The sequence below is a fragment of the Limulus polyphemus genome, unplaced genomic scaffold, assembly GCF_000517525.1.
Source record: "Limulus polyphemus unplaced genomic scaffold, Limulus_polyphemus-2.1.2 Scaffold936, whole genome shotgun sequence".
Taxonomy (NCBI): Eukaryota; Metazoa; Arthropoda; class Merostomata; order Xiphosura; family Limulidae; genus Limulus; species Limulus polyphemus.
In genome coordinates this window covers 158,485-180,443 of record NW_013666546.1, presented here as the reverse complement: position 1 = coordinate 180,443, position 21,959 = coordinate 158,485, and the positions used below count along the sequence as shown (strand labels likewise).

Here is a 21,959-nt window from a genome sequence, read left to right as displayed (position 1 = left end):
TATATATATATATATATATATATATATATATATATATATATGTATATGTATATTTGAAAAGTTTTATTAAATGCCTTCATTTTTTTGTTGTTGTTAAGAGCAGACTTATTTGTTTAATTAATGCTTTTTTAAGCATGGCTGCTGTTTATTTTATTTTGATTTAATTCAGCTACTTATAGACTTCATGGTTTTTATAGTACTGAATTTGTATGTAGATTTATTAATTCATTTTTGTTGTGTCAATCAATTGACATTCCTTTCTGAGCTTGTGGGAGTGTGTAACCAAAACTACTAGTCCCACTGCTCCTTTCCTGTGTTGTGAAATTAGTAGAAACATATGTTGATTCTATACAAATATTACTTTTATCTATAAGTAATACAATATATATCTTAGAAATATAGGTTATAATAATAAAAAAATATTACTTGGGAGGTTATAAATTTTCTTTTTGTAGCTAAATGTACAAAACATATGCTAGATGCATTGGTCCGCAAAATGCAAATGCAGGTTTTATATATATATATATATATATATCAGCCTCAGTGGGAAGCTAAGTGAAGTTTTGGCACAAAATAGTGTTTCAGATAGGCAAAGGTCAAGATTGTCATACCATCATACCCTGACTAAATATAACTGTTATCAGTTTATTAGAACCAACTACCAATTGTAAATTGTGTTGTAATGTGTGTTCACTAGTTTTTCAAAGCTGATCATTGTCCATATGCATGAGTTGAGCACTTCCCTTTTTTTTAGATCCATTGAATAATTATTAAACTGATGTTGGCTGTGTTAGTATGAATTTAAACTGTTGTACGCACTGATTACTATAACTTAGACTCAAACTCATAACCTTTTTCATTTTTTATTTTGTTCTTGATTACCAGAAAGTCCAGCTTAGGGCAGTAGTATGAAAGGAAAAGAAATTCTACTGTTTTTTTGTAATCAGGATGCAGAAGTGTTGCTTTTCAGTTTTCTTGTGAAACAGAATAAACTTCAGAGTAGCCAGAATTTAGAAAGTGATCACTGCACATTAAGTAATAAGCCCAAAATAAAAGTTCCTAAGTTGGATAATGTTAAAGATGAAAATTGCACCATTCAATTAAAACAAAATTATTGAAAATAAACTTGTAGTTGTTCTTCAACACATTAAAGGGGAAAAATACTTCAGAGCTGAAATTTATTCAGTAAAAGAAGTTTTATGTATTTAATTTTATACATAAAAAATAAGTAAAAATTGCATGGTTTGATTGTGAGTTGATTTCAGTGTGCTCTGAATGAAATCATTATTGTGAATTTCTTGAAATTTATTTTAGCATAATATGTCATTCGTAGGCTTCTGGGAGGAAAGACATGATAATTTTGAACAAAATGATACTAATTTGACCTTGTAACGTTAATACAAGTGTGCTTTCATAAATAATTAACCTGTTAACTTTTCACAGTCTCATTTGTCATGTTGGAACATATCTCAGTTTTGAGAATTTATAGATTAGTTATCTAAATACGTAATGGAAGCTCTTTTTCTGTTCATGTCAAATGTATGAGCCCATATGACTTCCAGTTCAGTGGAATTTCACATAGAGATTGAAACAGTGATAAAAGCTTAGTCTCATGATATGTATCTAAAAGAAAATATATTGTAACTTCCACCATAATTACAATCTGAATTTTTTAAAACCTGCTTTATCATTTTATACTTCACGTGAATTATGATGTTGCAATATAATAAGAAATTAATTGTTTTTCATGGATCAGTATAAGGTAGACTTAGTTAAATAATTTTGCACTTGACCATATCAAATTTCATTTTGCTTACAAAATCTCTATTTCGAAATTAAGATGTTCAACACATCACAAATGAAGCCTTTAGTGTGGTTAAGGTATGTAGATGATATGTTTTTAGTGTGGCACAATGACATTGAGAATTTAATGGAATTTGTAAAACATCTCATTTCAATCAGTTCTACCATCAGATTTACATAAGAGATGGGAAAAAAAGGGTCAGCTAAATATCTTAGACATGTCCATCAAACAGGATAATGGATGTCTCAACTTCTGTTTATAGAAAGCCATTTTTTTGTGGTGGTACACAACACAATAGATTGTGTCACCCATGGACACCAAAATTATCCACCTTTGTGTTTAGAACCTGAAATCAAGCCTGGCATGGCCAGGTGGTTAGGGCACACGACTTGCAATCTGCAGGTAGTGGGTTCAAATCCCCATCCCACCAAACATTCTCACCCTTTCAGCTGTGGGTGGCATTATATAATGTGACAGTCAAAATTATTGACAGATTGCATCATAAACATATCAATAAATTAAGAATGTTGGCACGTACATAGTTAGAGAAAAAATATAGCAAACAAACTCTCATGTTATCGATTATATATGTTCAAGGCTTATTTACAAGAATAGATAATATAATGAAAAAATACATAGAATGTAGTGTAACATTCTCTCTGCATTGTAAATTAAATAGTCTCATGAGTACAAAAGATAGGACAGAAGAAATTGGTAAATGTGGGATTTAAAAAATTCCGTGTATCTGTGACCAAACTTACATTGACCAAATGAGTAGAAATTGAAAATTAAGGATCAAGGAATATAAAAACATGGTAGAAAAATACAAGTAAATGAATTGGTATTAGCAGAACTTGTGGTGTAAACATCTTGTGTTATAGACTGGAGTAACACTAAGTTGATAAATCAGGTAGAATTAAATATTGGAGAAACTATCATAATAAAAAACAACAACAAAAATATCATATTAAACAAGGAACCTGGTCCAGGTCTGGAAATAATAAAATACTAGACAGAGGTTTTGTAACCTTGAGTAGTTTAAGAATAGATGACGCTACAGGAATGTAAATGATTATGTGGGTATACAAGTCCTAATCGTACCTCGTCCATTATTCCTGAAGATGTTGTCATAGAATACCAAAGCATATGTAGAGTCTTTTTAAGGTAGGGTTTTAATAACTATTTATTGTGTAATGATTTTAATTTGTATTCCTTTTAACTGTACATACATATGTTTTACATAAATGTTGTTTTACATTATTTATGCTTTATATTGTCTGAAGTAACAAGCATGAGCTCCTCAACAATCACTAAACTGCATAATTGCTGTTATTAACAGTTTACAAAAGAACTCGTAAACTACATGAGAAAATTTATCTGAAACTAGGAGGATGCAAAGCATTCTACAAACCTTGTTTTTAAAGACCATTTACACATTTCTTGTTAGTCAGTAATTCAGTTAATCATTATAATTCCCTAACTTTGATCACCCATTTACAGTCTCCAGTTTGAAAATTTGGGAAATTGATCAGTTGTTGCTTACTTTAAATAATCCCTTTCATGTCCACGGCAATTTTCTTGTAATATCTGTGGATCTAATAATGAAAGCTTTGAAAACTCCTTTGATCCCTATTGTGGGGTCAAATTAGAAATTTTCAAAAATCTGAATTTAGATTAATGTTTTTAAGTGTATGCATAAAAACTATTATAAATTTTTAAGTAAATCATTTCAATCAAATCTGAGAGCCTGCAAAACCCTATGACTTCTCCATTCTTGGGACTCCTTCATAACCCTTTGAAAAAAAAAAGATTTCTTTATTTTTTTTAATATTCTGTGCAAGTCAAAACCCTATATACATAATTTTAAGTTATGTTTTCAAATACTGTGAGAAGGATCCAAAAATCAAGTAAACATTGATATGTACATAGATACAATTGAAAGGTACTATGTAGATTTATATTTTATTATTTACATAACAAATATTTATTGAAATACAAGTAGGACCATTTGGCCCATCTATTGAGTGACTGAAAAATTGGGACAGCTCAGCCCTTACCCCTAATTTCAAAATGATTATTACAAATTTGAAATAACTTTTATTAAATTGACTTTAGATTTATTGAACTGTTCCACAATATTTCTAAATGTATTAACTTTGTCATTGTTTTTGAAATAATTGATCCTGTAATGTCTGATCTGCTACTGTGTGCTATAGAAAAACAGCTTTGGAAAGAATGCACTCAACTTTGTTATTCAACTCACTTGTCATAAAAGAAGGAAAGCCTCTTTTCAAAGTATCAGAAAAAATACACTTTTATTTCTACATTTTGACAATATAATAGGTTAACCATGTTCAATAATACAAATACCTTAGAAAACAGTCCCTGAAGTTTAACCATCCGCCACACATTTACCAACTGCTATAGGTCTACTGCAGTACTACCAACTAAAACACCTATACAGACCTGGGTTTTTCACCATGCACAGATAGAACTTTTAAAAGAGTTTAGTGGCAGTAGCGTATGTGTTACAACAATGAGTAAGTTAAATAGGACCATTACATTTGTGATTTGATATGACTGACAGTTTGATGTCTTTATCACAAAACCAGGATGTTTTATGCATCCCGAGAACTTTTCTCAAAACTCTGGGACAAACTACCAAAAAAACAGGACTGTCCTGGCAAAACTGTCACCCTTCCTATCTAGGCTGTCACATTTTTTACTGTTACTGTACTTCATACTACATCTAAAAACCCCTTTTCTTATATCCAACTCTGATCTCAAAACACCTTCAGTGTTTCAGCTTCTACCACACCAGAAGGCAAGCTATTTCATAGACTGACTAATAGTGTTGTCCTTATTTGCAGGTAAAATTTCAGGTTAAAAATTCTAAAGCCCTTGCCCCATAATTTTGTTTGAATGTACAGAATAACAGTAAATACCAAACTTCATACATATTTGATGATATTTAGAGGTTGTTCAATGAAGTTGAAGTTCTATCATACTTGTTATGTATTATGAATGATATATTTAAAATACTCTATTATTTTATTGTTTGTACAATAGTATAATTACATAAGTATATGATTCTTAAATTATTTTGGTGTGATTAGTCACTTTTGCTTTGTTATTGTTTCCTTTCTGCTGTTAGGAAAGCATCTTCTATGATCCTGTACAACTTGAAGGAGGAATTGTTTCTGTTAATTTTTCTTTGTTATGATGATATTATGCTCTTCAATTAGGGCCATACCCCTTTCAGCATTATCATTTACTACATTCAAGTGTTGAATTGTCTGCAATGCCTCCCTGTGGTCATCTCTGAGCTCCATTGATTCGGGGTCATAATCCAGAAATCTAGATGGAATTTCAAGGCACTTGAAGAAGTATGTTGTGTTCTTTGTGACGAGATCTTCAGCTGACATGTTCTCAGACTTCCTGATATTCAGCTGGATGTGCTTTGGAGGTTCATCCTTGCCCTCCTTCTCATTTAGTGCCTTTACCATTGTTCCTTTTGTCTTTGTGGATACAGCTTAATCAAAAAATGCCAAACCAGTGAGTTCCTAATTGAAATACCATAGATGTTCAGTAGATTTTAAAATAGTAGAATTCACTTTCTTATACTTAACATGACATTGTAGGAAGGTAAGATCATTGTGAGGAGGAGAAATGTCATCAGGAGCAGTGAATCATTCTCTAAGATAGACTCGAATAACAAAGATACTGATTTCACAGAGTCTTCTTTTGTCACAACCAGTAAGCTTAAATTGTCCCATAAACATCCAGATCTTGAAAGTATATAATGCCTCGGCCATCCATTGTGCATGATGCAGTGACCCAGGTGCTATACATCACACTCTGCAAGGAGGGATGCCACCAAGAAAATTTATGGTTAGTTCAAGTAGCTTTTGATAATCGTCTCTGGGTTGTTTTTTAGCAAACTTAATGACAATCCTCTTAACTTCCTCTATGGCATCTTCTACTTCATCATGACCAGCTACAGTTTCATAACTGGACTGGTCCATGTATTCCCAAGATTTCTGGATTCAATGAAAAATAACAATATCTGGACCAATATCTTACAGTCTTTAAAAAACATGCCAGAACATGTTCTAAGATATTATGCCAGCATGCCAAATATAGAAGATGCTTGTTTAATCTTTGTTATAACAGCAAACATGCTCCATTTCTGTGACCAATGTTGCTTGCTGTTGTGCCAAAGCAAACTACCTATACATGATTAATGTCTTCCCACTCTTCCAGCAAATGGGCCACAGCAGAAGCTTGAGCTTTTCCAGTGCTAGAAATCAACTTTGGAACACATAAGAGTTGGTTTACTCTTGCTCCAGACAGGATCATTGCCAAATGATCCATTTGTTCTTTTCCTGTGAGGTCATGAAGGAGCTTGCTATTCCATTGAAGTGCAAGTGACTGTTGGCTGGAACTGTTCCTTTAAGTTCTTCACTGAAGTGATGTCAAGATCTTTGGATCGAAGAAGGGTTGATGGTTAGCTCCTGCACATTATGACCGAGGCCTGGAGCTGTATCAATAAGGACAAATGTTACATTTCTGTCATTCAACTTGGTTCTGTCCATAGCTACTGCTAAATCAAGAGTGATCATATTTCTTCTTGCCATTTTATTAGGTTTAGAAGATGATAATTCTTCAATTGCTCCTCTGTCCTCATCACTGTTATTGGTACTGTACTACCAACTTCATCATCACTGCTATGGGATGTTTATTAACAACTGATACTTTCATTCAAGGTCTGCTGTTCCTGCTTGCATGCCACCTCTTGTCCATACTTGCCTCACTTCTTTTCTCAGCCCTTAATTCCTTTAAAGAAAGAACCTTATCTACCTGGCCTTTGGACCTCCATCATCCTCCTTTCCTCAGAACAAGAAGAAAGTCGTTGTCTTCCAGGATCTTGATCAGGATCAGGGCGACCCTCTGAGTGATTAAGAATGCCATTCAAATTATTGACAAACTCTTCTTCTTTAGCCTATTTTTCAAAAAGCTTGTAGAGTTTGATAATGGCATGATGTTCTGGACAAATAGGAATTTAAGCCTTGTTCTGAAAAGCTACATCATCCTTGATTACAACCTTTGAGCTTTCACAAACTGCCTTCTTTAATGTTTTGTGATGATAGAAAAAAACCAAAAAACACCTATTTGAAGGTAATTTGTTTCCTGTTAGTTCAGTTTCTTCTGCACCAAGCAGCCAAAGTATAGTATTACTTTGTGTTGCTGTATCCTTTTATAATGATACACTGATATGTTGTCAGCTGAAATTATACAGAAGAACCTGCTTAAGTACTTATATGCTCTCACAGAAATTCTAGAAATTTATGTCATATTGTACAGAATGTTCCAGAAGTAAAAAAAGTGGCAGCATGGATTATTTATATATGAAATGTTTTTGAACATTCTAAGTAATGTAGAATACTCTGGAATATTCCAGAATATGCTACAATATTTGAGAATAATATGCTAGCACATTCCAGAATAATCTAGAACCTTCCAGAATTATTTAGAATATTCTGGAATATCATAGAATATTCAAAATATGCAAATATAATGCAAGCTACAAGGTAAAATTTCATCTACAATTAGCAATCCCTAAATGTTATTCAATATGAATATATAAAATTTGGTCTGAATTACTTATTTATATATTGGAACAAAATGAGGGGGGTGAGATTGTTGTAAATTAAAAATCAGAATCAACTTATTAACTATTAGAATAAAGTAACACTGAGTTAACTGGAAGTGTGTCTATCATTTCGATATCAAAAGCTTATGTCTTCTATTTTTACTGCCTGCATGTTTTGAAAATATCATTTAAAAATCATAAAAACTTTTATCATGTTACCAAAGTATTTTTTACTCTCTGCAAGAACATATCAAGATAAATCAACCTATCCCCATGTGATAAGCCCTCCAAACCTTGAATTATCTTGATCAAATTTTTCTGAAACCTCTTCAACAACTCCATATCCTTTCTTCATAAGGTGAACAAAACAAAACACTGTATTCTAAATGAGGCTTAACTAGCAATGTATAGAGTGAACTGTTAATTTCCTTTTACTTTTACTCAGTATTTCTAGCATCATGTTTCCCATATTACTTTCTGGCATACATTGTAAGAAAGCTGTAGAAACTTTATAATATCTATGCCCAGATCATTTTTATGTGCTTCACTTAGAGATTTTTCAGCAAAGCTATAAGAATAATTATATATGATAACCAATATTCATAACCTTAATTTTATTAAGATTTAGATACATCTGCCTAATATTAGCTTAACATACCAAATAGTTCATGTCTTTCTGCAAAGCTTTAGTATGTATAGTACAACTTGAAACTCATCTGAAAATTTAACCAACTTACTATTTATTCCTATATCAATGATTTCAAAGAAAATATGAAATAGCAAAGGACCTAGCACCATATGTAGCATTAATATTAGTCCACTGTGATTTCATCCTGTTTATAACAGTCACCCAACCAACTCTCAATTAATTTAATTAGCTTATCTCCTGCCCTAATAAATGAAATGTCCCTGATAAGATTTTATATTGCACATTATCATCGGCTTTCTGAAAGTCTATTTACACCAAATCCACTGTTATACCCTTCCCTAGATTAAATGTAGCATTTTCATAAAAACTTTTGTTTCTAAATCCATTGTGACTGTCTTTGATCTCATCAGAACTTGGTCTAAGTGCTCTTTTAGAATTATTTAAATTATAGACAAGTAATTTCCCATCTTGGAAGTAAAACTAACAAGTCTTTAAATACTTGAACAGTCTTCCTCTCCACATTTAAAAATTGGTATTCTTTTCTATCTTTTGGCACCTCACAACTTTTAATGAAGTTACTAAAATTTAAGATGAATGGTCTATAAATCTGCTCTTTTTTATACTTTCACTTGTTTGATCTGGGTGCTTTATCTTCCTTCAATTTTTCAATCTTGAATCTTACCAGTTTTGGCTTAATCTTAACTATATTCAGTGATATTCTTTAGAGATTGAGTATGTTCTATTAAAATGATTTTGCAGCCTCACAACATCATTAAAATCTACATTACCACATTTGGTCATTCTTTATCTGATGACCATATGTCTTTACAAGAGCCCTGCATTGTAATTTACATTGTAAAAGGCTCTTCCAATACATACATACCTCCTCTCCCACTTATAGCTCTTACTCAACTGCCAAGGTTTCTTCCTTTGCCCATCTAAGTATTGGTCTTATTTTTTTCTCACTTCCTCCAGTCTTTTATACCCCACACAATTGCTCTTGTGATGTTTGTCTCATTATATTCTCCACCTACATCAATGCTTCCCAGTATTACGATTGTTCAGATATACTTTTACCATCATCAGTGTTATCTAGTTGATTTTCGTAATAGTAATTTATAATAATTATAATAATAAAAAAAATCATTCCGATTGGCAAGCTCATTTACGACATGAATTCCAGGATTATTACTTCTGGTATGAAGGCATATCAGGTCTCTCCTATCCCATCTCTGATATCCAGGATTTGATTCTCTTGGGTGGATGTGGCGGATGGCCCACCCTTGCTCTAACAGAACAAATTGACCTCAAAAAAGGTTGTTCGAATGAAAAAAATACCACTTTGGGATAAGCTGCCTTTGATTTGTTTGTTGTTGTTGGTTATTCAAGAGTGTGATGTTTTAGGCTCTTTCCTGGTTGCTGTTGAGCATGCTCCTCACTTGATGGCTGAAAAGTCTGGGAGGGAATTTTTGGTTTTTTTCTGCATCCACAGGTATTGTGCTTCATGCTGGAAAAAGCTATAAGTGTGAGTATTATTGGAAATGCATTTTCAATTTAGGAAAATGTTAACTTTTATTCTAATATTATACGTAACCTCCACTCATATGTATTTTTCCCGATTCAGTGCTGCCCTCTATGTGCGAATTTTTTCGTTTGTCACTAACCTTGTAACTCCCATGTAATATTTCTGTGTTTTTGCATGCAAATGAGCATGCAACAGCCCTCCACCAATAGGTGTGTGATGCTGCCTCCTAGCACAGTTTACATCCTCTATACTGATTGATTTGGTACTCATGTTTTCGGATGTTTCTTTTTTTCACCCGTGTGAGTTTTCTCAAAATCAGACTTTGGTTGTAGAATCTACAAAATCAACTGTTTTGGAGATATTTTTTGTTTTTCTTTTATTTTTGAACTATTCTGCCTGTACAGACTTTGGCTCTTATTTTCCACAATATGAATTACACAGAGATGGTCATTTCCACACTGTCTAGTGTTGAATATGTGGACTTTGTTCATTTTAGACAGACTACCACAATGGCATCAGGTGCTTCTTTGTCTGTCTGGGGATGTAATGGCTATTGTGAAATGTGTGGTGGAGTCTTCTATGCAGCCTGGGGCTTTATTAGGCTTTGAGATGGACTTCTCTCGTCCCATAATTTCTGTCCATGAGGTCATGGATTTTGGGCAGTCTTTTCCCACTACCTAGATTTGCTAACATTTCTTCCAGTGCAGACATACATCTACTTTGACATTCTGTGTTCTTCTGTAAGTGGGGGATGGCATCGAGTTATTCTGTTCTGTATCCATAAGTTTCTTGACCTTCCTTATTTTAATTTTCTCTGGGGCTTTGGATGACCAAAGTTGACATCTGATGTTTACCTTCACATTCCAGTCTCCATCTTATCATCATCCCGACTATCTTGATCTGTGCTGTGCATCATGATCGAGTTTATAAGTTTCGAGTCCTTCCTTTTAGCCTGACATCAGCCCCATGCACATTTTGTTTTTGGTGCATAGTGCATGTCTTTGATCATCACATTCTCGGCTTGGGATTGAGGTTCCCTATGTGAATGACATGCTTCTGTTAGCTCCATTCCAACAGGACTTCTTTGACTGTACTCTTTTTCTTCTTTAAGAGGTGACTTGTCTAGGTTGACTAGTCAAGCTAGAGAAGTCTCATTTCCCACCCACCCATTATATGGTTCATTTCAGTGCATTCTTCACTTCCCATCTCAGCAGAGCACAGACTTTTCCACTGCATATGTGGGCATGGAGGGTTTGGTTTCCACATCTCTATTTTCTCCTTTTTATATTTGAGAGAGTCTCTATCTATTGGGATCTTGGACTCTCTTGGAACCCATTATCCCTTTGGGTCATGCTCACATGTCTTTTATTGCAGATTCTTACATGATCAATGGAACCTATTTTGGGATCCCTTTCTGAAGTCTCTCAATCCTTGTGTTTTTTATGGCTTTTCTCTTTTCTGGGCACTCTTCACATTGATGCCTTTGCTGCTTACAACAATCTTAAGCTTCCCCCCTATTGAGATCTTCTATTCCTCATACATCAGTACTGACAGTGGATGAATTCAGTTAGGAATGGTCTGATCTCTTTCTTTGTGTTTATCCTCCCAGAAGTTCTCTCTCTCATTCGGAACACTCTTTGTCAGGTCCTTCTGGTAGTGCCATCCTAGCCAGCCAAATCATAATCTCTTCTCAGCGTTCTGACTTCCTCCCCTTCCTCTTCTGCTCTCCATTCTTCTTCAGCCTTGTACTTCTCTCTTCTATCCAGTCATTCCATTATTCTGGCTTCATGCATGAGATTTGTCCTGTCTCTTGCAGGATGGTTGGGACTCTTTTCATGTGTAGCCTTCTTCCTATCCCATTTTGTTTGCCTGTTCTCCTCTGAAGTTTATCAGCAGAAATGGTGTATTTATCACTGCTGGTCCTTCCCACCTTTTCATACTTCTATTCTACATCTATTTGTGTTATTCACATAGCTTTTTTGACCAGGGCTGGTAACGGAGTGACTATTGACTACTTTACAGTTTCCCCATTGTTTGGGCCCTCCTCTTTCTTCTTACCTAACTGACTGGGTCCTTAATTTTGTTCTCCATGCCCTTACCATCTGTCCCTTAATACTTATTTCTTCTTCCTTCTCATGTGGGGTTGTTGTTGTTCTGTGTGTACAGCATTGCTTCTTCTCGCATTCTGTTTCATCACTCCCTTAACCTTAAAACATCTGCAGCATGTAGGGTGATAGTCCATTCACCTGTATATCTCTTCCTTCCATTTTCATCTTTATTCATGACTGCTTCCTCTGTCCTGTTCATGCAGTCCATTGTTATTCAGCCCACACTTCTTCCTTTCGTGGTTCCTGATCCTGCCTCTTCTTTTCATAGAATCCTTCATCTACTTGCAATCATTTTCCTGTTACTCTCACTTAATGTATCTGACAGCTTATCCATTTAGTGTATTCTTCATTGGATGGAGAAGTATGTCGACATTTCCATGTGTCCTCCTGTCGAATTTGTCACCTAACTCACTCATTGGCTGCTCACTTCTGTTGTCCATTAGAGAAGATTGTTCATGCTGGTATGTGGACAACCCTTCACACCTTTGTTGCACATATCTCCATCATTTGGCCGTTTGTTCCTCTTCAGGCTATGGACTGCTTCTGGTTGCTTTTCTTCACACATCATACTGTCTCTGACTGAGTAGGACTCTTTTTTTTTTTCTTCCCCTCTTTTTACAGAACCCTCTAGTCCCTTACAGGATCCAACTCAGTGACAAGTGTTGCTTGCCATGGTATACCTAACAAAAATCTTGACAGTGTAGGGCTGTCCTGGCCCAATATAGTGCTCACTCGTGAGATGAGGTGTTCTGCAAGACTACTTGAGGTATCCTTGTGATGATCATTTTTCTAAATAAGACCCAATTCAGACCATATTCACACATAAACTAGCACGGGTAAAGTAGGCAGGGGATTCCTGCTCATTCCTCATGCCTAGTTTAAAACTTATTGTTGGCCTGCTTTTAAAAATAGGGTTTTCAAAATCACTTGTTGCACTGTCTTATGGTGATGTGCTCCTCTGAACTCTCCAATGCACTTTCATTTCCATCTTTTTTCTCCTAGTGAAGCATGAGAGTCCTCGCCACTCCCTGGTTCCTAGCTGCTAGGGTGGAGGACCATGGAGGATGCCTTCTGATTGTGACCAATTCCACTCAGTAGAGAGTAGGGCAGTGGTTTTCTGTCCATGTAGTACAGTTCACTCCTCTGGCCAGCTTTCTCTCATCGTACTGCTATCTGGAAGTCAGTTTCCCTGGTGGTCTGGTGTTGGATTGGTGCAGGATCAGCCAACATAAGTTCTCATTCATTTGCAAGGCAGATGTTAATTTCCCATTCTGCCTCACTAGGCTTGAGGTGAATATGGTACAGACTCTCCTTCTACTGTGGCCCAGAAGCCTAATTCTCAGCTCTGCCTGGTTTTGGACTAGAGTTGATCCACCATGTATGATCTAATGCACCATAGCCACACTACACATATAGCACCTATGAAAGCCTGATGCAAGTTTTTAACTGTGTTTGTATCTTCTGTCCATCCTTGTAGAACTTCCTTTCTGGGTGAAGAGTATACCCTCATACAGATGAAGTGCAGTCTCCCACAAGTGTGCCCCTGTACTATTCCAAGATATCAAGATATAGGGTGGGGTACTCTATGGGCTCTCTTTGGGTGCTTCCTGAAGGGGGCTCATCTGGGTAATATTTTGCACTGGTCCCTCAATCACTTCAACATGGGATTCTCTCTAGATGTGAGAAGATGTTATGTGTTGTATTGGAAGGTAATATTTTCCAACACTGAAAATGTATTTTTAATAGATACTCACCCCTTTCACATTTCACCCTTCCTCCCCACTTCTGGTGCATCTTAATTTCTTGCCTAATCTTGAGGTGATGATTGAACAATCAGTATAGAGGGAGCCATTTATGCTAGGAGATGGTGTCGCATGCTCATTTGCATGCAACAAAACAGCAATATCGCATGGAAACATGAGATTAAATAGAAGTCTCAAAGCTAGTGGCAAGAAAAATTTTGCATATAGATGGCAGCACTGAATCAGGAAAGCTATATGTGAGAGAGTTGAGTATCTATCAAAAATACATTTTTAATTTTGGAAAATGTTTACTTTCAGGAAGGGCTGTTACATAACTTTTCCAAAAGTGATCAGTTTTGGATGGAATCATATAACTTAAAAAATGTTGAAATGAAATAGCGTCAAAATTTGGTTATGATGCATTAAGTTCCACTGCAATTCTATATCTTTAGTGATTGTCAAGTGATTGCTTATTTGCATATTCAAAACTGTTTTAATATGATGTACTCCACCCTCTGTATGTTGTTTTTGAGGCAGATTCACGTGTGGAATTTGTCCTACTTCTTGCCTATAAAAACTTATAAAAAAAACCCACAAAAAAAACACCTTGATGCTCAGTTGTCTTGTAATTAACAATCAAAACCTTCCCATTTTTAAAGATGCAATCAGGACATTATCCTTCAGGAAACTTGAGTACATTATATAATTATCAAAAATTGACAACCTGAGCTTTATCTTTCAGAAAAGTTGTGTACATATACATGTTGCTGTTATTAAACATTGTTAGTTTTTTTTGTGTATGGGCTGGATTCTTTACAGTAGATGTCAGTGACTTATTGGTGATAAATTTCAACGATAACAAACAACACACAGTTCACTTGTTTTAAAATAATACATTAAGACAAATCTTATATACAAATATTTGTTACACTGGTGGTGATCACAGTTATATACAGAGCTTTAAGTAATTCTCTTTTTCATAAAAATCCACACAGGCTGGTTCAGTTACTTTAAAACACAATTGAAAAGATGAATTATTCTTCTCTGCTCTATTATTATAATACAATCTGTGATAATTTCACTTTAAAAATTGCACTATATACTTTAGATCTATCTCTTGAACTAAATTTTCTACGTTTACTTATACCCTGATAGGGGTATAGAAAATTCTACACACTAATAGATATTATGATGCAATAAATCTCTCTTAAAACAATGAGAAAAAGTCAGAAGGTGCAGTAAGATGATGCAATAATATAACAATCATCACCTCATAACTATTTAACTGCACAACATATGATTTGTAACAGTTACATAAGCAATCTTGTAATAAACTATCAGTTCTAAAATAATTAAATTTAACATTTGTGATATATGAACTATCTAAACCATAACACTCATTAAAGTTAAACTGGAACAATTGTGTATATCTAACAAACATAGAGAATCTTGGCTTTACCATTCAGGATATTTATGTGCATGTTGTAATTATGAAACATAGACAATATGGGAAATTTGTGTATATTTACATCTTAAAGTTATCAAACACAGACAATCAGGAAACTAGTGTACATGCTTCAGTTATGAAACTGATAATCTCTAGAGTCATAATTTCTTTTTCAATCCATGCTCAAACCTTCATGATGCTTTACCTGTGGACTTACAGTGCTAGAAACCAGGTTTTGATACCCGTGGTGGGCCGAGCACAGATAGCCCATTGTTTAGCTTTGTGCATAATTACAAACAAATGATGCTTTAAGTGTAAAAAATGTAGAAATGCTTTAATACAGAAATACTAATGAATATGATACTAGGAATAATATATAAATGATAGTGTAATACACTTTTAATACTTTGTGTTTGGTAATACTGATATTTAAAAATAATTGATGATTATCAAAAGAGTAAATGCATTGGACTCTTATTAAAGTAAAAGCATGCACTTATCTACTTTGGAAGTACTAATGAATAATGATAATCAGTAACACTAGAAAATTGACTATATAGTACACTTTAAGCTAAAAAAATAAAACTTTATTATGTAGGTATACATGATTGCTTCAGCTCATATTTACATGTTAGAAAAATGGGAGGTACTAAACATTAAAACAAATCTTTATATTGTATAATGTCACTAGGTATTTGGTTAATGGATTTAAAATAAGAGTTTTTTTGTGTATGATATGATTTTTTGTTCTTCCAGAAAACTCTCCTTTCTCTCCTTATTTTAAATCCACATTTACTAATCATTTAATCAGAGGTTAGAATTAAATATTTTTGCATTCAGGCTCCAGTGGAGACTAAAATGAGACTTGACTTGAACTTGTAATTTTGAATACTTGCACAGCTCTAACAGTCTCAACTTATTGTTCACGTATGTACATGATGTAGTTATCAAATATATACAGTCTCTGCTTCTGTGTATTATATGTTAATGCTATAAAGCTCTTAAACGTTGACGTTTTTGGATTTATTCTTCAAGATTCTTGTATATGTCTACATTGTTATCAAAAATTTTAGATTGCAGTTTTATTCTTCATTATGTACACACTTGTCAAATGACTGTCCATGGAAAAGGAACTTCAACAGCATACCAAATTAAATAGGTTAGAATGCCTAAAGACAAAGTATGCATTATATGTAAGATATTATGAATAATAATATATTTTTTGAAGGGAGAAATTTCTAATTAGTTTCACTGTGTTTATTGACACAAATCAGCACTCAGCATGTGAATATATATATATATATATATAATAATAATAATAATAATAATAGTAACTTCTGATCAGAGTAAGCTATGTATTTACAGCAAAACTAAAAATCAACCAGGTCATCAGTATAGCTAATTAAATATACTTCTCTTATGTTTCTATTAAAAAAGAATAGAATGGTTTATTTCATAAGTTGGGTTCCTTGCTGTTAAATATATTTTTTGGCTGTAAACCTAATAATATCTCTCAAGGTTTGGCCAGTTTAGGAAATTTAGATTATTTCTAAATACAAGTTCTAATTTAACAATGCAAAACAGTCTTTATAATTAAAGTATAATTATAAGTGACAAACAAGAATAAAAAGTAATTATATTTTATGTATTAACTAGTATAACAAATATTATTAATGAAACAAGAAGAAATAAAAATAGCATACCTTACTTAGGAAACACAGAAATGCTAGTTCTTGTGTTGAATCATAGTCATTGTTATATATTTGTTTGGAACCTTGCTCTCTCTAACTTTGTGAAAGAAAACTGGTTTTAGCACTCCAACTATATACTGCCAGAGGCTATCCTAACTGTGAATATTAAAAACTAGTATGTTTTACTTTAAACCGTGTTGGATTGATAGCATAAACTTTCCCACAGCACAAACAAAACCAGGGTTAATGAAGATACAAAATAATAAATTACATAATAGCTGATAAAAACATAATAATATAACAATATTAAAGGTAATCAGAAGAAAACAACTAGCTAAACTTAGTATGTAGTTTGTCCAAAACAGCCGAGGTTGAGAAACAGTAACTGGCTAAATATTGATGAAACTACACTTGTATGCAAGTTACAAGGTTAAATTTGTATTATTTTTTTCAAAACTATTATGATGTACCTCCTAGGGTGCTATGAGTACCATATTATGCTCATAAGAAATTTTGGAAATTTACAAACATTAATGTTTTCATTCAGAAATTAAATCAACCCAAAATCAAAAGTTTGGATTTTTTAAATATTTTTGTAGAATATTAGATGACCATAACTTTTTTATTGAGTAGCTTTCAACACTGAAGTATTTTTTTTTTACTGTGTGGAAGAACCATTTCAAGATTATTTCTATAATGTTTTAATATGATATTGAAATTTTTCCCTCAAGGCAGAATACAACCATCCTGGTGTGATAGTTAAATGCTTTGGTTTTGTATTGTGTACCCATTGGTATGTTTCTCCACTATGAAACACATGATTGACTGTAGATTAATGCCTACTTGAAACATATTTCACAGTCCATGAATGAATTTGAAACATTGTGTGATAATAGACTTTTGGAGCTGAAGTACATTTTGAAAATCATATGTGTTTGATTGTTCTTTTATCTAATGTAATGAGTTTATTTATTTAATTGCATAGTAGAACTGAGTTTTCTAAAGTTAGATTATATTGAAAAAAAGTTTTTTTATTCTGGTTGGGCTTTAAGTGATCTTTACTTTAAATTCTCTTACAGGTATTTGTATCTATTAGTTATACACATATGTATTGATAGATGAAGCCATTGTTTCATTGATATTGATGAAGAAGAGAGACTTTTATTTCTGTATTGCCCATATCAGTCATTTTGACACTCATTCATTGCTACATTGAAATTAATAGGTGGTTTGACTATTTGTTTAAAGTAAAAAGTATAATAAAAATTATTATTGTACTATGTAAGCAAGCCATTTAATTTTGTTAATGTTCTGTTGAGTTATTGAGACACTTTTTTCTGAGATGTCAGCTACAGTTTGTTGTTCTGTGTGGCAAAAAATGTGATCAAGTAGTCATATAAAGACATTCTTGAGAAACAGCCTGCCAATATTTTCCTTATCTACATTATAAGAAACAAACTTAATTCAGACAAAGAAGTTTCTGGATATGAGCACCTAAAAAGCAACTTCCAGTAAATCAAAATACTTGGGTAAAGCTTGCCAGTTAAAGAACAATTGTATTTGAGTTTGAAAAGGAATTTTGTTTATAATCCAACTGTCAGTTTCTTGCATCATACATTTACATAACTTACAACAAATTAAAAATAAAGTTCAAGTAAAGATTATCTGACAGCCATTTAAGGTTTTGAAGCAGTGTAAACTTAATAAGCTGTGGATAGGCAAAAACATGTTGATGATGACAAAACCTTGTCGAAACGTTGTACATTTGCTGTTGTATTAAAGTTTTTCTTCATTACCCATTCAAGCCTTCTCCAGCCATTATTAGTCTCAAAGTGGGTTCTTCGTCATCAAATTTAAAAACATGTTTTTGTTTATTTTTACATAGTACTTTATTTTTAGTCCAAGGTATGTTTAAGAATAAGTTTAAAGCTAATAAACAAAAACTGTACAGCTATATTGAGTTTCCCTTGTAGGTAATTCACACATATAATTTTGATGTTTATTTATTATTTTGAAAAAGAAATGCATATTTATTTAGTTCTTTCTGTCTATGGTTCTATTTGTCATGGCCTTTTATCTTTTTGAATGTAAAAGTTGTCAATTACATATCTTTTCTACAGGAAATGCTAAGCATTGCATGGCAGGCTTAAAGGATATAGCTGATGCTGTCTGTGTAGGGGAACCTTCATTGCAAAATTCCTTAGAATTGGCTGCTCAAACCTTAAAGTAAGACATACGTATAAAACCTTAAATCGTATATTTGTTTAGTGATTTTATATAATCATTTTAGTACTAAAATAAAGAGGATCTTATGAAAAAAATAATACTATGGTAGTTCATACATTCAGTTGGTTGTAATTATATTTGATTCAAATTTTATAAAGTTTATAAAAAAAAATCTTTTAACTCTGCGTACTAAAGATTGTCACTCTGGCAGAGACATGTGAAACATTTTTAGTCAAATTAGTATCTTTAATGCAACAGTACTTCATTAAATATAGGATTTCTAGAATAATACAAAAGCATTCTAATCACAGACACTGAAATCTGTTAATTCACTTGTATTAGGCCTAACATTAGTTAGTCCTTTATTAAGTACAGCTTACATTTTATAATGAGATAAATTAACACTAACTTTTGTATGCTTTTGCTATAGTTTAGTTAGGGTGAAATTTTATTGTACTTAATACTGTCAGTAAATCAACTTGTAATTTAGATTTTGTAAGAACTTTAAGATTTTAATATAGTGTTGTACAAAATACCTTCTAAAGTATATTTACATCCATCTTTTGTTTACATCTCTTGAAATTTAGATAATAAGGTGCACTTAAATTTTCAGGACATACAAAAACTGAGTATTATTATAATAGATGCTATTGAGTTGGGTAATAAACACATGAAATTTTGTTTTAATGAAACCAGTGGAAAAAAAAAACCTTTGTCACTGGAAAGGTTTTGTAGCTATTATATTTTCTTAAAAATTATTTTAAGCTTAATTATCATTTCACTTACCAGAGTTTTATCTATATATTTTACATTTTGGTTTCTCTAAAGTTCAGAAAAACAATTGAGATCTTGATTTTTTTTTGGATGTCTCACGCACATTTCACAATTCTTAATATTTTTTCTTGTAGTCTTTGTAGGGTTAATATGTTGTTGTTTTTTTCAAAAAGTCCTTAAAATATCCAAACTGTAACGTTTTTTTTCATGTAATATCCAGTTACAACATTCAATTGTTTCTCTCTCTTTAAGTGTAAAATATTATTGTTCTTACTCTTTGTTTGTTATTGTCAAAGTTATTTATCCTAGTAATCAAACAGACTATTAAAGTTATAGATGCAATTGAACATTTTGATTAGGCCACAAGTAAAATTTTGCTCTTCATTAAGCATTTTTATCTTTTTATTGTTTTGTAGCAGTTTCTCTTAAAATGTCTAACTAATGTTATACCTTACGTATGCCTTATCTTGTATTTTATGAATATTATTCAATAGCAATGAGTTACATTTTACTATTTGGTAAAGTGTTTTCAATTAAACTTTACTATCATATTTTTTAAAATATTTTTATTGTAACTTGAGTTATATGTTGTTTACGTTATGTTTATATATTTTTATGTTGTTTGGTTTTAGTAATACATTTTACAGAAGTAGCTCTTAACCTACTACCTTTTATATAAAGATTAATATTATAATTGATCTAAGTGAAGATGAAAAATATTAATTACAGACACACTGATAGTGTGAGTTAACCCTAAAATTACTTTGGAGGATCCACATGAATGTCATCAGATTTTTAAACACAACTTTCTAAACTATTTAAGTACCACATTTCATGGGTACTCAAGATAACATATAAGTTGCACATTAAGAAATGTAAACTGTCAGTACTGCAGTTAATTCTACTAATTGCTGTTGATGTTTCCTGTGTATCTTACCAATAGAAAATGAGTGATTTCACTCAGTTTGTATTAGTCAGTTCAGTTCTTTACAATGAGTTTTGCAACAGCGCACAATATGAAATAACTCAACATAATGTAATATGTGAACCACCACTGGTAGCAAATTATATAAAAACAAGTCGATGATGTTGGATTAAATGAAAAATTAAAATATAAATATTCAAAGTTAATTTGTGACTTCATGAGTGACACATAAATTGTGTATCTGTTAAGTAGACTTGGAACTTTTGGGACGATACACACCTCTTCACACAGAAAGCTGTCTTCACTGTACATCTGCCATAGAGATATGTATTCCACTAACTTTAAGGCAACTCCCATAGAAACTAATGAGATTTCTCATGAATTGATGTTGTTATGCAATAAAAGCCCTCCACCTAGAGGATGATGATACAACCTCTCTTGCACAGTAACTGTCTTTATGTTTTGCACTTGTGGTTTTCATTCTTTTTCCTCGGCACAGGACATATCAGACATTTTTTTTATTTTTTTTACCGGTTACAGAGATTTGCATTAGCTTAAGGGAATATGTTTTCTTTACTTTTTTCAAAATAGGAACTCTCAGTTTCATGTAAATTCTTCAACTTCTTGGGTGAGTGAGGACTTTCCTTATAAAAGTCAAGTTTCAAACATGGCTACTGGAGGCACATTGAGTGTGGATAATGTGACAGCCATTGTGCATAGGGTAGTGGGTTCTATTATGCAGCCAGGAGTTTAAGCACCTGTCCATTCCTCTGGTGTTCCTTCCCCTCCTTTTGAAGGGGAGAATGAAGAGGAAGATGAGTTTGACCATTCGTTTCTTCCTCCTGGTTATGCCTTAGGAACCTCACTTCCTGTTGAGGAGAATATTCTGACTTTCCCACATTATCTGGATCTTATTGCTCAGGTATGTTCCATTCTATCTCTTGCCCCTTTGTTATATGACTCTTACTGTTTCCTTCTTCACAATCCTATCCCTGACAAATTTTAAGTTTACCCCTTTCTCCTGATATTGGTGTTCAGGCTACTTCCTTTTTTAGACCACCTATGTTCCTGCAACCATATGCCTCATTCTCCTTGCCTTTGTGGTTCTTTTATCCTGGCCTACAGTCATTCAAACTTCCCCTTTCTCAGGTCACAGACTTTAGAATCATACTTGCCCATTTTGGGGGGGGGGGGGCAGACCCTTTGGGATCAGTTTTGCTCTCCAGTGCCCAATTCTCCTGTATTCGCCTGATCCTCCTTTTTGTGCATCATTACCCTTCCTCTATGCACCTGATGTCAGAGGCACTTCACCCTCCTTTCCCATGTTCAGCTGCCTTCCTCCTTTTTAGGAGACCTATGCTTTGCCCCAAGGGGACTTATCTGTTGCAGTTTGCACACCTTTGGAAACAACTGTC

General features: G+C 33.2%; 1 protein-coding gene across 1 annotated transcript in view; it reads left to right on the top strand.

Annotated features, from left to right (window-relative positions):
• LOC106461332 (general transcription factor IIH subunit 2-like) overlaps positions 1–21,959 on the top strand; it is a 78,196-nt gene that overhangs the window by 7,816 nt on the left and 48,421 nt on the right. Inside the window, exon 5 of the mRNA XM_022388202.1 lies at positions 18,740–18,845. Coding sequence (XP_022243910.1) covers positions 18,740–18,845 — 106 coding nt within the window. The remainder of the gene's footprint in view (positions 1–18,739; positions 18,846–21,959) is intronic.